Source organism: Schistocerca americana, chromosome 4, assembly GCF_021461395.2.
Source record: "Schistocerca americana isolate TAMUIC-IGC-003095 chromosome 4, iqSchAmer2.1, whole genome shotgun sequence".
In the NCBI taxonomy this organism is placed as follows: domain Eukaryota; kingdom Metazoa; phylum Arthropoda; class Insecta; order Orthoptera; family Acrididae; genus Schistocerca; species Schistocerca americana.
Window position 1 is genome coordinate 666,418,922 of NC_060122.1, and position 24,724 is coordinate 666,443,645.

Consider the following 24,724-nt stretch of genomic DNA (forward strand, 5'->3'; position numbering starts at 1 on the left):
TTTTAGGCCGCAGATTGATGGCAAAATTGCCCATTTTGTCACAGTTTGTGACCAGTGTACCTACCAACACATAGCTTCCAGGGCACTCCTGTCCCCCCTGGCCAGTTCTCCGTCAGCCGTGGGAGTGCATTGACATCAACTTTGCGGATCCCTTCTTGTATTCCTGCTGGCACTCGGTTGTGTTTGTATTTTCGCAGTTCTCTTACATTCACTTGTGTGCATCAACGTTGGCTGAAGTCACAATTCATACGCTTTTAAGGATCTTTTCTACTGAAGGGTTGCCTTGAACTTCAATTTCCTGTAATGGGACTCAGTGAGAAATCACACCTTTCAATTGTTTTGTTCCCGTAACGGCATCTACCATGTTATGGCTACGCCATTCCACCCTCAATCAAATCGCAAGTCAGAATGACTAGTGTGTACGTTCAAGTACCAAACAAAAATGTGTGCCGTGGATTCTTCACCAGATGATGTCCTTCTCCATTTTATGTACACCTACGGCTTCATTCCTTTGGGGGAGCGGAGCGCAGCTGAGTTGCTACGTGGTCAGCAGCAATGCATGCTCCTACACCTTCTGCAGCCAGCACCGCACCTGCCATGGTCGAGTTCAACCAGCTGCTTCGCACCATGATTGCCAGTGTGGGCACGAGGACTTAAGTCACAAGCCCAAGTGAATACTGGCCCCTCTTGTCTGCCAGCAGGGGCACCATCTTAGTGACGTCCATATAGCCACTGGGCTGGTGGCACGCCAGTTGCATCTCGCTCGACATCAGAAGCTAGCAGTTTTGTGGGTGCCGCCCCAATCACCGCAACCCATCCTGCCGCCTCGAGCCCATCATTGCATGCTGTGAGGGTGACCTGGTCCCATTGGCTGCCTCCTCCATGTGCGGTACCCTGGAGTTCCAGTTTTCTGGCCCCAGGCGCTAGTCCATCTCTGGCCTCAGGTTTGCTGCTGCAACCTGCTATTCTGATCAGGCCACCCCCACTGGCCCCCCAGCCACCTCCACTGGCCCCTCACCATCATCACTGCAGCCATCACCACCGGTGGGTCCAGCCTTGCTCCTCCATTTTGAGACCTACTGCTGATTACAGCGCAGAGATGGCGATAACACCCTTCTCTTTAGTGCTGTCAGATGTGCTCATGTCCCCAAGTTTTCTCGTCCTATGCTCTCATGCCTGCCCAGCCCATTGTCTCACTCCTCTACTGGCAGAGGCTACTACCACTCCAGATCTAATGGATGTCTCATTGGGTTGCCGGTGTCTTCTCTGTCGCCTGGCCATCCACTTCACACATGGGAGAGTTGTGCTGTATCCTGCTACTAGTGCATGTGAGTGTGAGTGCGCTGAGTGTGGTGCCACCACGAGTGTGCGTTTGAATTGGCCGCCAACTATATTAGTGTGGTCAAGACGTTGGAGGCTGCGTGTGGTAGGCATGTGCACAGCACAGTCTCCGTTGGGCCATCTGCCAGCAACATGCACATATATATGCTTGAAGCAGCCCTGGCTGACCCTCTCTAAGTTATTCTAGTTTGTATCATGTGCATCAGTTGCTCTACATCTTGTGGAGTCCCGAGAGACTATTTCTGTTATTGTTCAGAGGTTGTGCACAAATCTATACTTATTTGATTTGGTCCGATTTATTGTATTATTTCGTTACTACAAGCCCGAGTTAACTTCTCTCGAGATTGCCTTTTGCTTGTATATGACAAGAATCTCATAAAAAGCAGTAGCCATCTTCTCTTGCCTGCTGTTGCTACCTTCTTTTTTGCTAGTTTTCATCTGCATTATGCCACCAAGGTATCTGAAACTCTCCATTTTCTGTTTTACTGTACTCTGTTGTTAGGTTACGAGATGCTGTTTGTATATTGGTTACATACTTTGTTTTCGCAAAGAAAATCTGGTGACCAGCTTTTCCTGCCTATTCCTTCAGCACGTTTATTTGTTCCATAGCCGTCTCAAAGTTTCTTGATGGGATTGCAGTGTCACTGGTGAAGGCAAGGAAATGAACTAACACGATTCTTTCCTCCTTCACTGTGAACTGTGTTCAGTAGCCCTTTCCTGGCAAATTGCTTTTCAAAATCTCAGACAGCCTTCTCTAACATGTATTTAAAGAGAAAGGGGGATAGTCCATCACCCTGTGCAGACTCCAGTTTTAATTAAAAACTCTCCAAGAAGTTCTCCATGAATTTTACGAGGGCAGTTCAATAAGTAATGCAACACATTTTTTTTCTGAAACAGGGGTTGTATTATTCAGCATTGAAATACACCAAGTTATCCCCCAATCTTTTAGCTACACAACACTATTTTTCAACGTAATCTCCATTCAATGCTACGGCCTTACACCACCTTGAAATGAGGGCCTGTATGCCTGCACGTTACCATTCCACTGGTCGATGTCGGAGCCAACATCGTACTGCATCAATAACTTCTTCATCATCCGCGTAGTGCCTCCCACGGATTGCGTCCTTCATTGGGCCAAACATATGGAAATCCGACGGTGCGAGATCGGGGCTGTAGGGTGCATGAGGAAGAACAGTCCACTGAAGTTTTGTGAGGTGCTCTCGGGTGCGAAGACTTGTGTGAGGTCTTGTGTTGTCATGAAAAAGGATAAGTTCGTTCAGATTTTTGTGCCTACGAACACGCTGAAGTCGTTTCTTCAATTTCTGAAGAGTAGCACAATGCACATCAGAGTTATTCGTTTGACCATGGGGAAGGACATCGAACAGAATAACCCCTTCAGCGTCCCAGAAGACTGTAACCATGACTTTACCGGCTGAGGGTATGGCTTTAAACTTTTTCTTGGTAGGGGAGTGGGTGTGGCGCCACTCCATTGATTGCCGTTTTGTTTCAGGTTCGAAGTGATGAACCCATGTTTCATCGCCTGTAACAATCTTTGACAAGAAATTGTCACCCTCAGCCACATGACGAGCAAGCAATTCCGCACAGATGGTTCTCCTTTGCTCTTTATGGTGTTCGGTTAGACAACGAGGGACCCAGCGGGAACAAACCTTTGAATATCCCAACTGGTGAACAATTGTGACAGCACTACCAACAGAGATGTCAAGTTGAGCACTGAGTTGTTTGATGGTGATCCGTCGATCATCTCGAACGAGTGTGTTCGCACGCTCCGCCATTGCAGGAGTCACAGCTGTGCACGGCCGGCCCGCACGCGGGAGATCAGACAGTCTTGCTTGACCTTGCGGCGATGATGACACACGCTTTGCCCAACGACTCACCGTGCTTTTGTCCACTGCCAGATCACCGTAGACATTCTGCAAGCGCCTATGAATATCTGAGATGCCCTGGTTTTCCGCCAAAAGAAACTCGATCACTGCCCGTTGTTTGCAACGCACATCCGTTACAGACGCCATTTTAACAGCTCCGTACAGCGCTGCCACCTGTCGGAAGTCAATGAAACTATACGAGACGAAGCGGGAATGTTTGAAAATATTCCACAAGAAATTTCCGGTTTTTTCAACCAAAATTGGCCAAGAAAAAAAATGTGTTGCATTACTTATTGAACTGCCCTCGTACTTTTGAATGCGGTTGTGGCATCGTTTGCTTGATAATTTGCAACTTTTTTAAGATCCACTTCATTCTATCAAGATCTCAAACAATACTTTCAGACTGACGTATCATATGCTTTCTTGAAGTTGATGGAGACAATTACCAGATCCTGAGAGATGTAATTTTCTAATACTTTTTCAGCCACCTAACATGCTGAATAAATGACCTCCCTCCCATAATTCACCTTGATATTCATCAAATTGCTCATCTACTTGCTCAACCAGCCTGCAGTGCTTTGGTGAGCACCTTTAAAGCTTAAGGTAAAACAGAAATACTGTGAGACTTGTTGATTCCAGCTCTGCCACCCTCTTCATAGAGGGGAATCAGTTCAGTCTTCCATTCACTAAGTATTATTCCAGTTTCCTAGATCCTTTCCATCTCCTGACTTATGGCATTAATGGTGATTTCTCCTCCACTTTTCAACATTTCTGCTGTTTTGGAGTCTTCTCTGGTGGCTCTGTTGTTCTTCAGTTCTGCAACAATGTTCCCAAGTTCATCAGGAACAAGAAGAACTGAAATTTTGTTTCTTTGCTCTAGGATTATTTTAGACTATTTTTCGCTGGGTTCTTCACAGTTAATCAGAGTTACAAGTTGAATGGCTAGAATCACACAGTTTTCTTTATTGTTCACTGCTAGATTCCCATCGTCTTGCTTGAAATTCGAACTAGGCATATTATAGCCATCCATCCACTGCTTAAAGCTCCTGTGAAAGTTCCTGCTGTTAAGTTCAATCCTTATGATTTTATTCTGAGGAAGTTTCTTTCTTATTTAATGGAAGGAGTCTAACCTTTATGCAGGGCAGGAAGCAATCTGAGTCAAGATTGGCTCCTTTCCTTGCCTCTACATTAATAATTTCCCTAATGTTTCATTTCGATATTACAATATTATTATTATTATTGTCATTGTTGTTGTCGTCACTGTCAACACAGCAAATGAATTCACTATGCTGGATTTCATATTTTATCACTAGTCCAACATTTCCGTAGCATCTAGGATTGCTGCTGTTTTGGCAGGTAATTCATGCAGATCCCAGTGAAGCGTTATTTTGTCGTTAGGAGAGGCATATTTTTACCAGTTCCAATGGCTTCCAAGTGTCCACTAAGATCTTTTGGGACTGCCGAGAACTATTGGATCCCTTTTCACTTGTTTATACCAAAGTAGCTATAGTATGATTTTCATGTCACTGTTTCTCATTAAATCTGCTGTCACCTGTGATGGCAATGTCAGAGATCCATACTTTTGTTTCGTACACAGTCATGATGCCCGGTGTATTGTGGTCCAGCATTCCATTTTGTTTGAAATCTAAAATACCACAGTAATTCTGCACATCTGTATTCAACAAGTTTTTCTGACTTGTGGTCCCACCAGTTCCTCGTCAAAGGCAGATCATAATTTTGGCATAACTTCCAGTCGATAGTTTGTGTCACATCATTGTGCTTTTGCTTGTAATCAATGTGAGAAATCTTTTAGCAAGAGCTCAAGATGTGGTCAACTGTTGTGTCAGCACCTTTGCACAGTCTGCACTTCTGGGGCTCCTACTAATTTCTCAATCCTGGCTTCGATGGCATTAGCTCAGATGCAGCATGTGCCTGTACAGCAAAAACCAGTCTTTCAGTTTCCTTCTTTAGGGTTCCACTGGTATGTCAAGACCAGTCTTTTCTTTATTTACTTTGTCTTCAATCTTTTCCAAAAATTGCCCATGCAATGCTTTATTGCACAGGCTGTCAGTAAGGCATTGGAGTACAGCTTTCCAGTACTGGTTCTTGGTTTGCTGTACCTTGAGAAGCTTTCTGTTTTTGAATTCAATTGGGCTGATTCGTTGCTATCTTTCACACAGTCTGTCAATGTATGTTACTCTTCTTCCTCTATCTGCCTCACTTGCACGAGTCCTCTACTGCTTGCTTTTATGGACAAGTACAGTCCATGGATGTCAAAGCAAGGGTGGAGAGTGCAGTAAATCATCGTAAGTTTTATTGTTCTCCTGTTCAGATTATCAAACTCTGTTTAGGTCCAGTTCACAAATTGAGTGTCTTAGTGGTGTTGCTGCCATTCAGTTCGTTTTATTTATTTATTTATTTATTCTGAGTATAATCTAAGGTGCCCACATTTTTTTACCTGTCTGTGTTTGATGATGACCAGCAGCAAAATGCCTATGTATTTGTACATTTCTGGCAGATGGGAATTAATGGTTTGTCCATTTAGCATTTCAGTGCCTTCATTTTCTGATCTTTTGTCCTCCATTGCTGCCTGTATGCTGTACTTTTCTTACCCAAATTCCATGCTGATATCTTTCAGAAAATTCAGACTGTATTCATCAGAGATTGTAATTCAGTTCCATATTTTCCATAAAGTTCCAAGTCATCAATGTGGGAATACGTTCTGAGGATTTCTCACTGACAGCCCAAGTTTGTTGTCTGTAAGATGGTTGGCTGTGGAATAAGGGTAATGGTGAGCAGCAGCAGAGAACAGGTTCCCTCAGAAAATGCCTTTCTTGATGCTAACTAGTCCACAGCTTTCTTTTCCAACATATAGTTCCGATTTACAGTGTTCCATCATATTTTCTGTGAATTTCTTGATGTTTCTGCCGAGCCTGATGGTTTCCAGGCACTTTATAATCCAACTATGTGGCAGTCAAAGGCTTCTTGTTGTCTATCGAAGTCATGTATCGATTTGTTTTCAGGTTTTTGCAGTTTTCCAGAATTATTCTGTCAATCAGGAGCTGGACTTTTATGCTACTATTTATAACCTTGTTATCTTCTTGTTCTAACTGGTATGATGTGTTACTATACCAGAAGGTTCTGAATTCTGTCTACTATAACACCTGCAGCAACTTTAACATGCTAGGTAAACATGTTATTGGCCTGTAATTTTGAGTTATTGCCCCTTCTGTTGGGTTCTTCTCTATTAAATGTGTTTTTTCACTTGGTCACCATTACTGATTTTTCCTATCTGCAGCATCAAATCAATAAATTTGGCAATTTTCACACAAAAACTGATCAGGTATTTATTGTTGTTATTAATATCACAATTAGTATTGTCGTCTCTGGTCTGATGAATGGTTTGTGCAAATCTCCATGCTACTCTATGCTGTGCCAGTCTCTTCATCTGTAACTATTGCGAACTACATCCACATGAACCTGCTGACTGTAGTCAAGTTCTGGTTTCCTTTATAATGTCTATCTCCATCACTTTCCTCCATTAATTAACTATTCTTGGCTACTTCAGGATGTATCTTATCAACCTATCACTTCATTTAGACAAGTTTTGCTGCAATGCTCTTTTCCGTCCTACTGGAAAAGGTTCATGGGTTCATTAGTATCTAATCTCTAGCATTCTTTTGTAGTAGCACATTTCAAAAACTTCTATTTCCTTCATGTCTGAACTGTTTATTGGCCACGTTTCTCTTCCACACAAAGCTATACTCCAGACAAATACCTTCAGAAAATACTTCCTCTCATTTAAGTTTATATTTGATGTTAAGAATTTTTTCTTTTTCCCTTTCTTTTCAGAAATGTTTTTCTTGTTACTGTAAGTCTGCATTTTGTATTTTCCACTTTAGCCATCATCAGCTATTTTAATGCACAAATAGCAAACATCATCCACTAATTTATTGTCATTTTCTAATCTAATTGCAAATCATTGCCTGATTTAATTCAATTACATTCCATTATCTCTGTGTTATTTTCACTTTGTTCGTATTATAACATGTTTGCTTAACACTGCTCTTGCTGTTGAACTAATTTTCCATCTCAGATGGAATTAAAATGTGACTGGTAAACCACAAGATTTTTTAGTCTTCTCCTTTTCTAAAGTTCCTCTTGGTTTCCTTTACTCTTGTTGTATGAACGGGTTGAACAACATAGGCAATATGTTGCAAACTTGTCTAACTCCCTCCTGAAGTATTACCTTCCTTTTATGTCATCTGACTCATTACTGCAGGCTGGTATCTGTACTAAGTGTAGGTAGCTTTTCACTACCTGTATTTCTTGCCCGGTAACTTTACAATTTCCAAGAGTGCACAGCCCATACTACCACATTTTACAGCTGCTGTTAAGTCCGCCTCCAAAGCATAGCGGTAACATTACCGCCTACCACGCAAGGGGGCCCGGTTTCAATTCCCGGCAGGGGACTGGGTGTTGTGTGTCCATCATTTTCATCATCATTGACATGCAAGTCGCCGAAGTATTGTCAACTAAAAAGACTTGCAATACGGCGGCCGAGCCCCGAAGGGGATATCCCGGCCAATAAATGCCATATGATCATATCATTTCATTTCATTTCATTTCTACTGTTAAAACAGATTGAGCTCTTACACTTTTAAAACTGTGATAACTAATTTTTATCTGGTGAGCTTATTTTCAGCAGAATGGATCTAGAGCTGCAAAAATGTCCTCTGTATTGAAACGAATGTGACTGATCATATAGTGAAAATCAAGACTGAGCTACAACAAAGGAGTTGCAAAATAGAAGTGATCTGCAATATTTTTATTGGAAGTACTCAAAAACATTGCTCATGGGTAAATTTTTATAAAATATTAAGTTAATGTGTACAATTAATGGATTTAATCTATAATGAAAGTTTGTTACAAGAATAAAGGTTTTTCAGTTCAACTATATCTTCCCTGCTGAAAACACCGATAAATTACAGAACTGCATTCTAATTTCTAGTTCACATTTCCTAATCATTATATCATTTTCACTATGACATACAAAAAGTTAATTGTTTTCTCCAAGTTCAGAGCAACCACTCTGCATCACTGAGATGGTAGCAAAGATGCAAAAGAACAATTTTAATTGCGATACCAGTTTCACGATCTGTTTCAATATGTGCTGTTTAATGCTACATTTTTCTAGAAAGCACACTGAAGGGATGACAACTGTGAGTAACAGAAAATCTCTTGTGGAGGTTGGAAAAGTTCTGGTCTCATACTTTTTTTTAATTATTTAAACACAGATGCATGTAAAGTAAAAAAAAAAAAAAAAAAAAAAAAAAAAAAAAATGTCATTGCTACGTAATTAGGACTGGCACTTGAGGAACACACACACACACACACACACACACACACACACACACACTACTGTCTCTGGCCACAGCTGCCAGAGACAGTGCTCATGTGTGAGTAGTCAACATCTCCACTATATGGTGAGTAGCAATCTATCCTATTCATAATATTGCCATTGTTCAAACCTGGATTTTCCATTGTTTGATTTTTATCATTTATCATAGATAAATATAACTGTTGTAATAATTGAATAAGATAGTTACTCTTTTAGACATGCCAGCACTATGTCTTTTGCTGCCTCAATAATAATAGTAATAATAATGATAATATTAGTAGTAGTAATAATAATAATACACACTAATTACTTATCACATGAAATACATGAATAGACTGTAGTTTGGTGGTGTACCTGGAGACGAGCTCTAACTATGTCAAGAGGATTTGTTAACAAAGTAGTTGTAAAGCCTCCAAGAGTTCCAGACACACACTGTATAAACAAGTGTGAAACCCAAGCAGGAAACACAGAATGTAATTTATCTGAAACAGAACAGTTAGAATTGGACTGTTAATGATTAATTCACTGACATGCAATATGTTTACATGATTTTAACCAACATAGTAAGGAGGTAACAGCAATCTGTTCTTGATGATCAATTGGGGAAATAGTCAAGATGGCAAAATATTTCATATTTCAGATTATGAGCACTGTCTGGCTGGAGCGAGCAGCCGTTGTGTCCACAAGCAGCCATTTACCACGCTGCCAACTCCAGCCACACGGTGCTCATAATCTGAAGGTGGCTGTTAAAACTTGCCGAAACTGATCATTCTAATAAAGAGATATTCTATGGTCTTGACAGTTTTTCTAATTGGCAATGTTTTCAATCAATATTTTTCTAATGTATCTTATGAGAAAGGAAGTGTAACTCATTGAATAGCAAAAAAAGGTCTTATGCCTACTTAAGAAGTGTGGTCACTGCATATCAGTTTCACCGAGATCACACAGGCTCAGTACAAAGACGAAACCACTATAACTTGGCAAAAACTGCATTTTGATATACACTACTGGCCATTAAAATCTCTACACCAAGAAGAAATGCAGATGATAAATGGGTATTCATTGGACAAATATATTATACTGGAACTGACATGTGATTACATTTTCACACAATTTGGGTGCATAGATCCTGAGAAATCAGTACCCAGAACAACCACCTCTGGCCGTAATAACAGCCTTGATGAGCCTGGGCATTGAGTCAAACAGAGCTTGGATGGCATGTACAGGTACAGCTGCCCATGCGGCTTTAACACGATGCCACAGTTCATCAAGAGTAGTGACTGGCATATTGTGATGAGCCAGTTGCTCATCCACCATTGACCAGACATTTTCAATTGATGAGAGATCTGGAGAATGTGCTGGCTAGGACAGCAGTCGAACATTTTCTGTATCCAGAAAGGCCCGTACAGGACCTGCAACATGTGGTCATGCATTATCCTGCTGAAATGTAGGGTTTCGCAGAGATCGAATGAAAGGTAGAGCCATGGATCGTAACGCATCTGAAATGTAATGTCCACTGTTCAAAGTGCCATCAATGCGAACAAGAGCTGACCGAGACGTGTAACCAATGGCACCCCATACCATCACACTGGGTGATATGCCAGTATGGCGATGACGAATACACGCTTCCAATTTACGTTCACCGCGATGTTGCCAAACACGGATGCGACCGTCATGATGCTGTAAACAGAATCTGGATTCATCCGAAAAAATGGCGTTTTGCCATTCGTGCACCCAGGTTCATCGTTGAGTACAACATCGCAGGCGGTCCTGTCTGTGATGCAGCGTCACGGGTAACCGCAGCCATGGTCTCTGAGCTGATAGTCCATGCTGATGCAAACGTCGTTGAACTGTTCGTGCAGATGGTTGTTGTCTTGCAAACGTCCCCATCTGTTGACTCAGGGATCGAGACGTGGCTGCACGATCCGTTACAGCCTTGCGGATAAGACGCCTGTCATCTCGACTGCTAGTGATACAAGGCCGTTGGGATCCAGCACAGCGTTCCGTATTACTCTCCTGAACCCACCGATTCCATATTCTGCCAACAGTCATTGGATCTCGACCAACGGGAGAGCAATGACGCGATACAATAAACCACAACCACGATAGGCTACAATTCGACCCTTATCAAAGTCGGAAATGTGATGGTATGCATTTCTCCTCCTTACATGAGCATCACAACAACGTTTAACCAGGCAACACCGGTCAACTGCTGTTTGTGTATGAGAAATCGGTTGGAAACTTTCCTCATGTCAGCATGTTGTAGGTGTTGCCACTGGCATCAACCTTGTGTAAATGCTCTGAAAAGCTGATCATTTGAATATCACAGCATCTTCTTCCTGTCGGTTAAATTTCGTGTCTGTAGCACGTCATCTTTGTGGTGTAGCCATTTTAATGGCCAGTAGTGTATTTATTTATTTTGGATATGAAACTTCCTGGCAGATTAAAACTGTGTGCCCGACCAAGACTCGAAGTCGGGACTTTTGCCTTTCGCAGGCAAGTGCTCTACCATCTGAGCTACCGAAGCACGACTCACGCCCGGTACTCACAGCTTTAGTTCTGCCAGTATCTCGTCTCCTACCTTCCAAACTTTACAGAAACTCTCCTGCGAACCTTGCAGAACTAGCACTCCTGAAAGAAAGGAGCACTTGCCCGCGAAAGGCAAAGGTCCCGAGTTCGAGTCTCGGTCGGGCACACAGTTTTAATCTGCCAGGAAGTTTCATATCAGCGCACAATCCGCTGCAGAGTGAAAATCTCATTCTGGAAACATCCCCCAGGCTGTGGCTAAGCCATGTCTCCGCATATCCTTTCTTTCAGGAGTGCTAGTTCTGCAAGGTTCGCAGGAGAGCTTCTGTAAAGTTTGGAAGGTAGGAGACGAGGTACTGGCAGAAGTAAAGCTGTGAGTACCAGGCGTGAGTCGTGCTTCGGTAGCTCAGATGGTAGAGCACTTGCCCGCAAAAGGCAAAGGTCCCGAGTTCGAGTCTCGGTCGGGCACACAGTTTTAATCTGCCAGGAAGTTTCATATCAGCGCACACTCCGCTGCAGAGTGAAAATCTCATTCTGGTATTTTGGATATATTTGGTGTGGGTTGTCTTAGCTACATAAGGCTGCATGTGAATTTTTTTTCTTTACTTTTTAACAGAGGCATCACTTGCAAAATTCTAGTCAACAATTCTTTTAAAAATATCTTCTGCTGCTTTATGTCTACTGGAATTTATTATAGTACTTGTGTGTCCACTCCAAAGAGAAATCAAAGTTCATTTGTGACTTACACAGTAAAATGACCAGTGGTCACAAAAAATTACCATGTTATATTTTTTGTTATATAATTATGATTAAAAGTTAAATTTGTGATTTACTAAGAATTTTATTATTAACAAGTTAAAATACTACTCTACAGAACATAACTTTCTGAAAAAAAAAATTTAAAATATTAGTAATGGAACTGCGGATAATGACTTACAGCTCTAATTCACTTTTCACCTTTTTTATAGAGAGATTTAATAACTGAAAAAATGGCCCCTGCTAGTGATGCACTGCATATTTCAAAAAAGGCTACCCTTGGAAATACAACACACTATATGAGCTTGTGTTTTCGAAAGAATTAACAATTTTTGTAATTTCAAAACACTAATTTTTTTGGAAGTTGTTGTTACAATTTCCTGCCTTGACTGTTTTGCTGAAACGTTTTGCCTGCCTGTGACTCATTTCCTCTATATAGTGAGTCGCAATCTAACCTTTCCAAGATTTTGTCATTATTCCATCCTAAATTTTCCATTATTTCATGTTAAATTTGACTTGATGAAGAATTTTCACAAAAAAACAGTTGAAAATCAAAGTGAAGCTTTCAATTGTCTGAAAGAAGTTTTTCTGAAGATCAGTGAGAGTAGGTTGAATGAAGGTGTGTTCATCAAACCACAAATCATAAAATTGATTGATTGATAAAACTACTGAAGCTGATATCACAAAATGTCAAGTTTCATGCTTAAACGTCTTTCAGAGCCATTGTTCATCATTTTTGGGGCACTAGAAGATAAGAGAATTACGTTTCTATAGCGACTGAACAACTGGATAATTACAAAGAAATGGGAAAAACACACACACACACACACACACACACACACACACACACACACACACACACACACACACACACACCAGTGCAGCTAAATTGTGTCAGCTGAACACACAATACTGGGACTGCAGTTCCAGCAGGTCGATTGGGATTGGGGGGGTTTATGTGTATGGGGAAAAGGAGATGGGAAGCTGCAGGAGCACTTTGGGAGGTTTAACTAAGGGCTCTGAGGCAGGCAGCAGACAGCAGGGAAGGAATATAGGAGAGAGAGGCAGTGGATTCACAGGCACCATGGCCATTTTGTGTGGCATGTGATGATAATGACAAGGAGGCGTGGTCTGGGAAAAGATGACAGGAAAGAGGAAATGAAGCCTGTTGGATACAGGTTGGAGTGAAATGGACCAGGAGAGGTTGATGCCATGAGGATTACAAAAGCTAAGAATGTGGTACAAGGATAACTTCCATCCACATAGTTCAGAAAAGTTGGTGCTGGGCACAAGTATACAGATGGAGGCCCTCGAACTCGAGTATGTTGTACACTCAGCTGTGTATTCCACCACTAGGTGATCAACCCTACTTTTTGCTACAGCTGAGCATGATAATTTCTCCTGATCAACTTCTGGTTGGTGGTCGCACCTCATAAAATGCTGTGCAGAAATTGCAGCATATGTTATGTCTGCTTTCTAAGGTGGCTCTGTCTCTGATGTGACAGGTTAAGTCTGTGAGAGGACTAGAGTACGATGAGCTGGGCGAGTGATTTGGGCAGGCTTTGCACCTGCATCTTCCACACAGTTATGACCCCGGAGGTAAGACGTTATGAGTGGGAGTGGCATGAGGATAGACCAGGGTGTTGTGTAGGTTGAGTGGGCAGCAGAATACCACTTTACAAGTGGTGGGAAGAATGAGGGGTAGGATGTCCCTCATTTCTGGGCATCATCATAGAGTCATTTCACGTCAAGTCAACACTGATTTTACTCCCCATCTCAGATTTTGATTAAACTTGCCACACAGACAACTTAATATAGATTAAGAAAAATACTCAGTTTTATTACAATACATTGACTCACTCTGAAAATACAGAAATGTGAAGTCATAAAAAAACAGCGAAAAACACCCAATTGCCGTAATTACAAATTGCTGTAGCAACTCTCCTAATTAAGATAAAATGATGGACGAAGTGTCATTCTGCAGCATTTTCCATAAAATTTCTTATGATACACAATTTAATATGGGTTTGCAATGAAAAATGCTTTTCAAAGTTAAATTAAAATTTAAATATTTATTTTACCAAAAAGCACAGCTTCAATATTTTTTTCAAAAAATCATATACAACACTTCACAATATTATTAACTAATTCCCCAGGTATGAAAGTGGGGTGATCATGGGTTCAAACCTTTATAAAATTTCAAAAATACGTATTTCACTGAAAAATGACATTTTTGTAAAACTTACAGATTCAAGTGGAAATCTACATACCTTTATTCTTGATATATCTACGTATACATCCAAATTTACTGTTAACACATACATTGCAAATATCACTTATGACACCTGATACAAACAGTATGTGTTTTATGATCTCACATTTTTTTAAACTCTTCATTTGTTTTTTTCTATTATAGTCTTCATGTTGGTGTTACTGGGTTTACTTTACAAATAACATCATGTACAGATACCCGTTGAGTATAAGTTTAAGTAGGATATGCATGAAATTAACTTTAACTTCAAGACCTTCATATTTTGTTAAAACATAAGCTGAACACTATTTCTGTTCGCAGTTGGCAGTATCATATCCACAAGTCTCAATGCCAGCTTTTTCTCAATTGTGGATTTGCTATTCTCTTCACAGTGCCATCGACACCATCACAAGGTCTGTTTCCATGAGTACAGGCAAAAAATATCATTCTGTTTCTACGCCAAAATATTCTTTGTGGAAACATAAATTTACAAGCTATTTAATTCTTGTACTAAGATTCATTGCCATCTGAAAAGTAGTAATCTTCTGTATATCAGTTTGAAATTTGGTTTTTGACAAAATAACTGAATTAGCTTTATATATACTTCCCCTCTCCTTCCCTCTTTCCTGATGAGGCAACAGTTTGTTGCGAAAGCTTGAATTTTGTGTGTATGTTTGTGTTTGTTTGTGTGTCTATCGACCTGCCAGCGCTTTCGTTCGGTAAGTCACCTCAGTAGACTGCAGTGGCATTATGTTCCAGAAAGGTAAAAATTAAAGTTCCTGGTCATATTATCACGTAGAGGAAGGTGTAAGAAGATGAATGACAAACACCAACTTCTCTTAATGAAGGTTTATTCAGCACTTGCACATACAAGAGTGCAGAGCAAACTGCCTCCAGCCAGAACACGTACGGTGTATATACAGCTACAGAACATTCCAGTACAATGATTCTTGCCATATGTGGATACCTCTAGAACGTACTCGAACCAAAGACAGAAATTAAAATGTTTCAGATCAGGTGAGTTTTGAACTCTCAACCGTCCATGCAGCAATCTACTATCATAACCACTACACTACGGTGACTGCTCTACGCAGCTTCTTCTGCGACATTGCTCCCTCCTTAAGAGAACAGTGTCTCGGTGCTACGTTCTCCTAGTCCGGGAACGAGTCATCGGCCCTGCATACTCTGACTCCCGATGACAGATGTTCGCCCTAGCAGTGATCTTCTTAGAATTTCCCTTGCCGCTACATTCTTCATTACCTTTCCGCTTGCTGCCTGTCGCTTGAGCTTTGAATTTACCCTGTGTTGCAGGATCCTTATAGAGCTTCATTCGAAGGATTTGGACCATATCTCTGATCTTTCGTCATCTTGTGTCGGGATCGAAATCTTCAACTTCATAAGTAACATCAGACAACTGTCTCACAACCTCATAAGGTCCAAAGTGGCGCCTGAGGAGCTTCTCAGAGAGACCAACCTTCCGAACAAGAGTGGAGATCCAGACGAGGTCACCAGGCTGGTAGACAACAGGATGGTGTCTCGTGTCATACCTTCGGCGATCGTCAAGCTAACTGCTGAGCTTCCTCAGCTCTGGCTAACACCTGGCCAATGTAGTCGTCGTCCATGTCATCAGGATGTAACGGAAACACAGTGTCCATCGTCGTCGTCGCCTCACGCCCATGCACCATGAAAAATGGCGTAAATCCTGTGGTGTCTTGTTTGGCGGTGTTGTAGGCAAACATCACGAAAGGTAGCACCTCATCCCAGTTGCTCTGCACAACACTGATGAACATTGACAGCATGTCAGCCAAGGTCTTATTACTGTGTTCAGTAAGCCTGTTAGTTTGCGGATGGTATGCAGTCGTCATGTGATGAGTAATGTTGCACCGACGGTTTATCACTTTTACAAGATTCGATTGAAAAACTTTCCCTCGATCTGTAATTAATGACCTTGCGGCACCATGTTTTAATACAATGTCTTCTACGATGAATTTGGCTGCCTTGAATGCTTCGGCTGGTTTCACAGCTTTTGTAATGGCATAGCGCATCAGATAATCAGTGCAAACAACAATCCATCTACTGCCACTAGCAGAGGTTTGAAATTGTTCGAGGAGGTCAATCCAAACACGCTGGAAAGGTGTTTTGGCTGGTGGAATTGGTATGAGTCAACCAGGTGGTTTCTGAGGAACTGCCTTTCTCCTCTGGCACTTTCGACAGTGAAACACATAGTGAAGGGCACTCCTAAATAAACCTCGCCACAAAAATCTCTTGTGGATCTTGTTATATGTCTTAATAAACCCTAAATGTCCAACTTCAGATGTGTCATGGAATTTCTATGGAACATCTAAGCGCATGTGTTCAGGAATCACTGGCAGCCACCTCTTTCCAAACGGATCAAAGTTTTTCTTGCAAAGTAATTCATTAACTACCTTAAATTGTCTTTTCACATCCTCTGACCGATTTAAGGCAAGCATAATTTGAGATATCTTGGCATCCTTCTTCTGCTCAGCAGAGAGATCCTGGAGTGCAGCAGGACAGTCACTATCTTCATCAAAGTCTTGATGGTCTTTCACAGGGTTTCTTGAGAGACAGTCGGCAACTTGGTGTTGTCTTCCACTTTTGTACACTATGGTAATGTCATACTCTTGAAGACATAGTGCCCACAAGGCGAGTTGTCCTGTTGGATCCTGAAGACCTGTCAACCATCAAAGTGAATGATGGTCTGTAACAACTGTGAATGGCCTTCCACAGAGATACTGTCGAAATTTGCACATGGCCCAGATCACAGCAAGACATTCTCTTTTGGTAGTTGAGTAGTTTCTCTCAGCTTTTGTACGTGTCCTAGAAGCACAGGCTATAACCTTCTCTTTTCCATCCAAAATCAGCACCAGAACAGCACCGATCCCATACCCACTGGCATCTGTGTGTAGTTCTGTAAGTGCTCTCTCATCATACAGACAAAGAACAGGGCCAGTCGTCAGAGCTTTTCGCAGCACATCGAAAGAATCTTGTTGAGCACCACCCAAGACAAATTTAGCATCGACTCTTAACAACTCTTGGAGAGGCCTACCTTTGAAACAAAAGTCTTTGATAAAATGGCGGTAATATGAACACACTCCGAGGAAGCTTCTCACATCTCTGATACTTTTAGGAATAAGAAATTTCGTTATAGCTCTCACCTTTTCTGGGTCTGGCTGCACACCTTCGTTTGACACAAGGTGCCCAGTATTTTGATTTCTTTTGCTCCAAAGAGACATTTTCTTGGATTAAGTTCCAGTCTGATTTGTTGGAGACACTTAAGAATGGTCTTCAGTCTTTTTATGTGTTCATCAAATGTCTCTGAGAACACTATAATGTCATGTAAATAACAAAGACACATAGTCCACTTCAGGTGCCTTAGAAGATATCAATCATTCGTTCAAAAGTTGCTGGCGCATTACACAAACCAAACGGCATTACATTAAACTCATACAGGCCCTCAGGGGTGAAGAATGCAGTTTTCTCAAAATCAGTCTCATCTACTTCAATTTGCCAGTATCCCAAGTATATGTCCATTGTTGCGAAAATCTTAGCCCCCTTCAGACAATCTAGTGTATCACCAATTCGTGGAAGAGGGTAAATGTCCTTTTTAGTTATCTTATTAAGCTTTCTGTAATCAACACAAAAGCGCCAACTGCCATCCTCCATCCTGACGAGAACCACGGGTGATGACCGTGGGCTCTGCAAAGGCTGAATGATGTCATTCTTCTTCATCATGTTCTCTACCTTGTCATAAATTATTCGACGTTCCATTGCTGAAAGTATGCTCTCTGGCTTATTGGTTGATGATCTCCAGTGCTAAACCGGTGCTTCACAATTGATATGTCTAATTTGCTCTTCACCTGTGAATTGAAGCATTCAGAGAACTCTTGAAGAATGGCAAGTAGCTTTTTCTGTTGTTCCTTAGTGAGATGTGGTGATAATCGAGCTGGAAGATCTTGTCTCGTAGTGGTAGCGCTAATTTCGCCCACAGACTCGGCACGGGAGGTTTCTCTGACGTTCAGCTGTTCTGCAATTAACAGCTCACCGCTTGCTACATACATGTGTCTTGGAAGGATCTGCGGTTCTCGGCGACAAATAACTATCCACAATTCACTGAATCCATTCTTAAACGAGATGACAGAGGCTGGGATGACCAAGTTATTCTTCAGTGGTATGCTTCTCTTACATTCTGCTACAAGACCCATGGGTTGATGCATGGCATGACACATGACAGCTACCTTTCTAGCACTGACCGCAGGAATGATCACTTCATCCAGCACACACAGTCTCCACACACTCGGATGCGAATCTTCCTGTCCACAGTATCTCATCTCGTCTAGCATAATCTTCGAGCGAACACAATCTATAATTGCTTGAGAAGCTTTTTCCGAGAATGACGTCATGACTAAACTCTTGTAAGATGATGAATTCTTAGGGCTGTGTATGGCCACTTACACCCACATGAATGAGGCATCTTCCTGTAGGTTTCACGTTTTTCCCATTAGCCACCTTCAGCAGAAATGTTTTGTTGTCGACGAATACAGTTTTCTGCAACTGGCGACGATACATCTCCGAAATGACTGAATATGATACTCCAGAGTCCACAAGAGCTTGGGCTGGTCGGCCATCCATGAGGATATCGACGTAGCTTCGTATCGTTTTTGTAGTGATCGACGGCAGAGGATTTTTCTCTTTGGCGGCCTCACCTCCAAGGAAGGTTGCACCCTTTAGTTTTCCAGGTTGCGGCGGCTAGATGATCGGCTGGAGCTTCTAAACGGCGATGGTGACCTTGGCTGGCGTGTTGGAGAGCATCTTCTCCAGCGGCTAGCTTGTGGCAATGGTGACCTACTTCGTCCAGCACCCACCTCTCCTTGTTCATCTTCATTGTCCTGGAGTTGGCATCAGCTAAGATCGGTCTGCTGTCTTCTGGTGCAGGCGTCATCAAATATCCACCACCTTTCTCGACAATAGTGCATCACACGAGCTGATTGTCTGCAGTGGAAACATACTGGTTGGTTATCCTGGGTTCTCCAGATATCAGTCTTTCTTGGTGCCCAAACAGGTTCCTCATGCAGCAGTGTAGGAACATAACCTCGCCTGGGTCTCGACTTTTTCACTGTTTTAATGGGAAATGAAGGACGAGAGATTGGGTTCGATGTCTGTTCCACTTCCTCCCTTATGACCTCTCACTTTTTTGCTCAGCGTGCAATCCAAGTGCCTTCTGAACTTCCCCTCTCACTATCTGACGAAGAACACTTGTTAAATCAGTTTCTTCCTCCATCACAGACATCGATACGACATCTGGAAGCATTCAAACTTCTTGCGTGTAATTCTTTTTTGATGCATTGTCTCGATATACTGGCACAATTTTATGAAGCCTGCTGTCAAAACCTCCTTCAGGAGTAGGGCTTGATACGAGGGTCACTCCAAAAGGAATGTACACTTTTTTTTTTTTTAACTCCATCTTTTATTCTATATGTTTGAAAGTTTTACAGCGTGTAGATACACCCTTTAGGAACAATATTTTCATTTCTCCACATAATTTCTATCCCTCCAAGTTTGAAAACAAGTGGGAAGGATGTATCTACACACTGTAAAACTTTCACACATGCAGAATGAAAACTGTATTTTTACAAAAATAGTGTGCATTTGTTTTGGAGTGACCCTCGTACATGTCCTCAGCAAAGATGTGCAACCTTATCTTCCTCCTTCATTCGATGATCCACTAATTTACACAGCTCCAAGATGTCTTGAATGTAGGATGCTGTTGTTTCTCCTGGATGCTGTACCCTGCACTTTAATTTATCTTCAGCCTTGCACTTCTGTCGTGTGTTGCCGAAATACTGCAGTTCCACTTGGAATACTTCCTAGCTTGTGAACTTCTCCTCATTGTTCTCATACCATTGCTTGGCAGTGCCCTCCAAGTAGAAAAATATGTTAGCCAAACACATGGTGTCATCTCTTTTGTTAAATTTGGCTATATGCTCATATACCTTCAGCCACTTGTTTGTATCTTGGCCATCGTCACCAGAGAACCCGGAAGGATGTCTCATGTGGTGGCACACAGCTGCTGTCAGCGTGACGTCCTCCTCTTCTTCTGTCTCCGGTGGATTGCAATCTATTGAATATGGCTCGAACTTGGGTTTCTTGCCACGTAAATGGCGGCTCCTTCGTGGCCTGATGGGAGCCACTGTGTTGTCGATAATGTGCAGTATCAGAAGTTCCAATACTGAGTGTCTCCACCAGAATAATGTTGTGTAGAGGAAGGTGTAAGTAGATGAATGACTAACACAAACTTTACTTAACGAAGGTTTATACGGCACTTGCACATACAAGAGCGCAGAGCTAACTGCCTCCGGCCAGAACACGTATGGTATATATACAGCTACAGAATATTCCTGTACAATGATTCTTGCCATTTGTGGATACTTCTAGAATGTAATCGAACCAAAGACAGAAATTAAAATGTTTCAGTTCAGGTGAGTTTTGAACCATCACCCTCCGTGCAAAATCTAGTATCATAACCACTACACTATAGTGACTGCTCTACTTGGCTTCTTCTGCATCAATATTATTACATGCATCCAATTATTTTTACAATTCATTTCTTTCTGGGACTTGATTCTGTAAACAGGCTCACCTATCTTTGTTTAATAGGTTGAATTTTATTAAAGAATGAAATGAGCTCATTTGTTGGCTGCACTATTCTTGAGAGAGCTGCTTCTTGATGAACAATTGCCAGTTACAGTTGTGATAACAGCATGGTCTGATGTGTTTGAAGTGTGAACGCATTATTAACATTTAGTATTGTTGGTTTCCTGATGTATTTATCAGCTGTGGCCTCTAACGTTAAAGTTCATTGATTACAGAGTGATTTGAGATACCCTAAGATTCAAAAACATTGGTAAAGTCAATGATTTGACATTCCAAAAGATTATAGAGGTAAAAGCACTGACTGGTACCAATGTGTACTCAAATTGGGAGATTTCTCGAAGACTAGGCATGTCATAATCATTTGTAAGTGTGTAAAGAAGAAAAATTATTTTGGAGAAGACATAGTCCCTCAAAGGAAGAATTGGTGTGGCAGAAGACCAGTATTTTCACCAAGATCTGAACGCTCCTTGGAAAAGATACACAGTGAGAACCAATTTGCTTGCCAAAAGAAATTAAAATGAAACTAGAACACAGTGGCACTACTTCATCTGAAAGAACTGTAGGACACAAACTTTCACAAATGAACTACAAGGCTCACAGTACCTGCCCAAAAGCCTAAATTAACTGCTATGATGTCAAAACGTCCTGCATGGGCAAAGGAGGGCAAACCTAGAGATTTGGACTTCTGGAAATCGGGAAGTATCATTACATTGGGCAGTACTTGCCTTCATACAGTAGTGATGCATAAATTTTTGAGTTCGAGGCTAATCCTAAAGCAAATCTTTATAGTTTTTTCTTTTCGTTTCAGGTTTGGTTTAGTGACGAGTCAAAATTTGTAATTTTGGTAAATAAATCTCGGTATGCATAAAAAAGCCCTGGTGAAAAGTACTATCCCAACATATTGTGCAGATTGTAAAACATATCACTGAAGTCATTACATAGTCTGTCATCAGTGCCATAGGCACAAGACATCTGTACTTGGCTGAGGGAACAATGCAGAGGTTAAAGGGGCACCAAACCAGAAGACCATCCGTTACTTAATCCTTTGTGTGTCAATACAAGACTAGTCCCCAGAAGGGGAAGTATACAAAAGAGAAATCCCAACAGACTCGAATGTATCAATGAATTAAGAAAGCCAACAGACAGAATCAAGCAGAAACAAGACGGATAAAAGGGTGAAGGTGGGTAAGTTAACCCATTTAGAAAGCAGCTGGAGGCCCCCATGACACATTATGCAACCAGAGACATGCTCTCTCCATGTGACCAGTGCTTCCACATTCTCTATTACCACAAGAAAACTAGCTACACAAACAAGATAAAATCTCAGGAAAGAGAATAAAGACTATGAGTCTGTCAACTAATGACAGATGTAAAAGAATAACAAGAATTAGAAAGGTTGGTAGAGCAGGAGCCAGACTGGACCATCAAGCAACGCCTCTCGGGGTCAGAGCAGGTGATGGGGCACCCCACCAATCCCTTAATCGGCCAACAAGGATAATGTATCATGCATCACAGAGAGGAATAAAAACCACTTTCACAGGTAAAATGTAAAACCAAACCAGTCACTTTGGCGTCAGCAGTTAGCACCGGAGGTAGCATGTCAGCAAGTTTAAGGTTTCGTCGTAAGGTGGCCAAATTAGAGCAATCCAAATGGACGAAGGCCACTGTGAGACACACATCACACTGACAGTACGGTGAATCCTCACACTGGAGGATGTGACCTTAGGTCACCAAAGTGTGGCCAATGTGAAGCTGACAGAGAACAGTAGATTCCCATCAAGAACCCTGGAGGAAAGACTGCCACAAGATCGTGGCCTCCTTTACACTTGGAGGAACAGAGGTACATCAATCTACATTCCGAGCCTCCAACAAATGTCAGCTTAGAGTTGATAGAAGGTCAGATTTAAGTACCTCCATCTCCAAAGTTGGCATCCTAGTAGCTAACTTGGCTCACTGATCAGCATGTTCATTCCCTGGGACCGCAATGTGACCAGGAGTCCATACAAAGATGGTCCAGTGTTAGCGGAGGTCACACAGGATATCCCAGATAATCACAACGACCATGTGTCAAGAGTAGCACTGGTTACAGCCTGAAGACTACTCTAGGAATCACTGTCAATTAAGAACAACTTGCCAGTGCAAGAAAGAAAGGTAGCTGAGTACTCTAACAATGGTCACCAATTCTGCAGTGAATACACTGCATCCGTTCAGCAGGAAGTGTAGTTCATTGTATCTTGCAAACGTGTAGGCAAAACTGGGTTCATCCGTTGATCACACAACCATTAGCATGTACTATGTCTGAGCCAGGAAATGCATCAAGGACGTTCAGGAAAAGACTGCGAGAAACCATAGGGTCTCTGAGTCTTTTGGTCCAAACAAGAAGTCAAGGTAGATCCAAGGACGGGGCACACATCATTGCGGCGCACATGGTTTCTCCCTGATAAATGGGGAAAAATGTAATTCAGTTCACAGACACTATGCAAACTGTGATCACGATGTCAGACCTTGGCCTCTGTTGTGGGAGATGGATCTCCCTACCAGGAAAAAGGGTACAGTACATCAGATGCTGAGGGGAGCTGCAAACAAGTACAGCACAATTGAGTAACTGTTGTTGGCATCCGATCTGTAGTGGTGGGACCCCAGCCTCTGGGAATAGGCTGTTCACAGAGCTAGCTCAAAAGCCTCTTGTGGAAAGTCAGACCACACAGTGTTGTATCGGGTCCAGTGATCGCAATGCTGAGGGCAGAGCTGAACCATATGCCCGACCTCCATAATCAAGAAAAGACAGGATCAGGGCTTTGTAAAGCTGTAGAAGGGTAGAGCGGTTTGAACTCCAGCTGGTGTTACTGAGGCAGCACAGTGTGTCCAGCACCTTTGCTTAAAGTGGCAAAGATGGGGAAGCCACAACAACTGGGCATAGAGGACCAGTCCCAAAAAGCAGTTAAGTCTCCACCCCATTAAGTAATTGGTCATTGAAGTAAAGTTATTGTTGTGGATTAACAGTACAATGTCTACATAAGTGCAAGAAACAAGTCCTGGGGGCTGAAGACTGAAAGCTGTGGGTGAGAGCCTTTCGAATGGCACCCTGCAGTCAGTGCTACCAAGAACCCCACTAGAGAAGCACCAACAACCCCACTAGAGAAGCACTAGTGAAAGCAAAAATTGTCGGCATACAAGAATGGTGATACTGAAGACCCCACAGCTGCTGCAATATCACTTATGGCCACTAGAAAGAGAGGGACACTCTTGGATATTGGGGAGTACTATGGGAAGCATCAACTTGAACCCAGAAAGTATGGCACAACAAGAAGTTCTGAACAAAAATCTGAAGAAGCCTCAGAGTCATCACTCATGAAAGGTGGCGAAGATGTGGTGTCTTAAGCCTCCTGCGCGTCGAAGTAGACAGCAATAACATGTTGATGTTGGACAAAAGCTGTATGGATGGCAGACTCCAAGCAAACCAACTTATCAGCAGTGAAATGGCTTTGGCAAATACAACCCTGGGATGGAACCAGAAGGCCCTGAAGCTCAAAGAGCCAACACAACTGCCAGCTCACCATGGATTTGAGTAACTTACAGAGAACGTTGGTCAGATTAACTGGTCGATAGCTGCTCACCTGTAGAGTGTGCTTACAAAGTTTCAGTACCAGGAAGATGATGCTGTCTCACCATTGAAATGTATCTCACTCTTGCTCTAGATAGTACTGAAGGTGGTAAAGAGATGATGCTGGCAATCCACTGATAGGTGTTTAAGCATTTAGTTGTGGATGCGGTGTGGTTCTGGAGCTGTATCAGCCTAAAGGGCTGGTGTACTGAAAAATTCCCACTCAATGAATGGAGTATTGTATGGCTCCAGGTGGCATTTAGTGAAAGACAAGTGCAATCGCTCATCAC

The 24,724-nt window shown here is 42.1% G+C and overlaps 1 protein-coding gene across 1 annotated transcript in view; it reads right to left on the reverse strand.

Annotated features, from left to right (window-relative positions):
* The window catches only part of LOC124613863 (solute carrier family 25 member 44), a 136,258-nt gene that overhangs the window by 26,857 nt on the left and 84,677 nt on the right, over positions 1-24,724 (reverse strand). Inside the window, exon 5 of the mRNA XM_047142589.1 lies at positions 8,980-9,107. Within this exon, the coding sequence (XP_046998545.1) occupies positions 8,980-9,107 (128 nt within the window). The remainder of the gene's footprint in view (positions 1-8,979; positions 9,108-24,724) is intronic.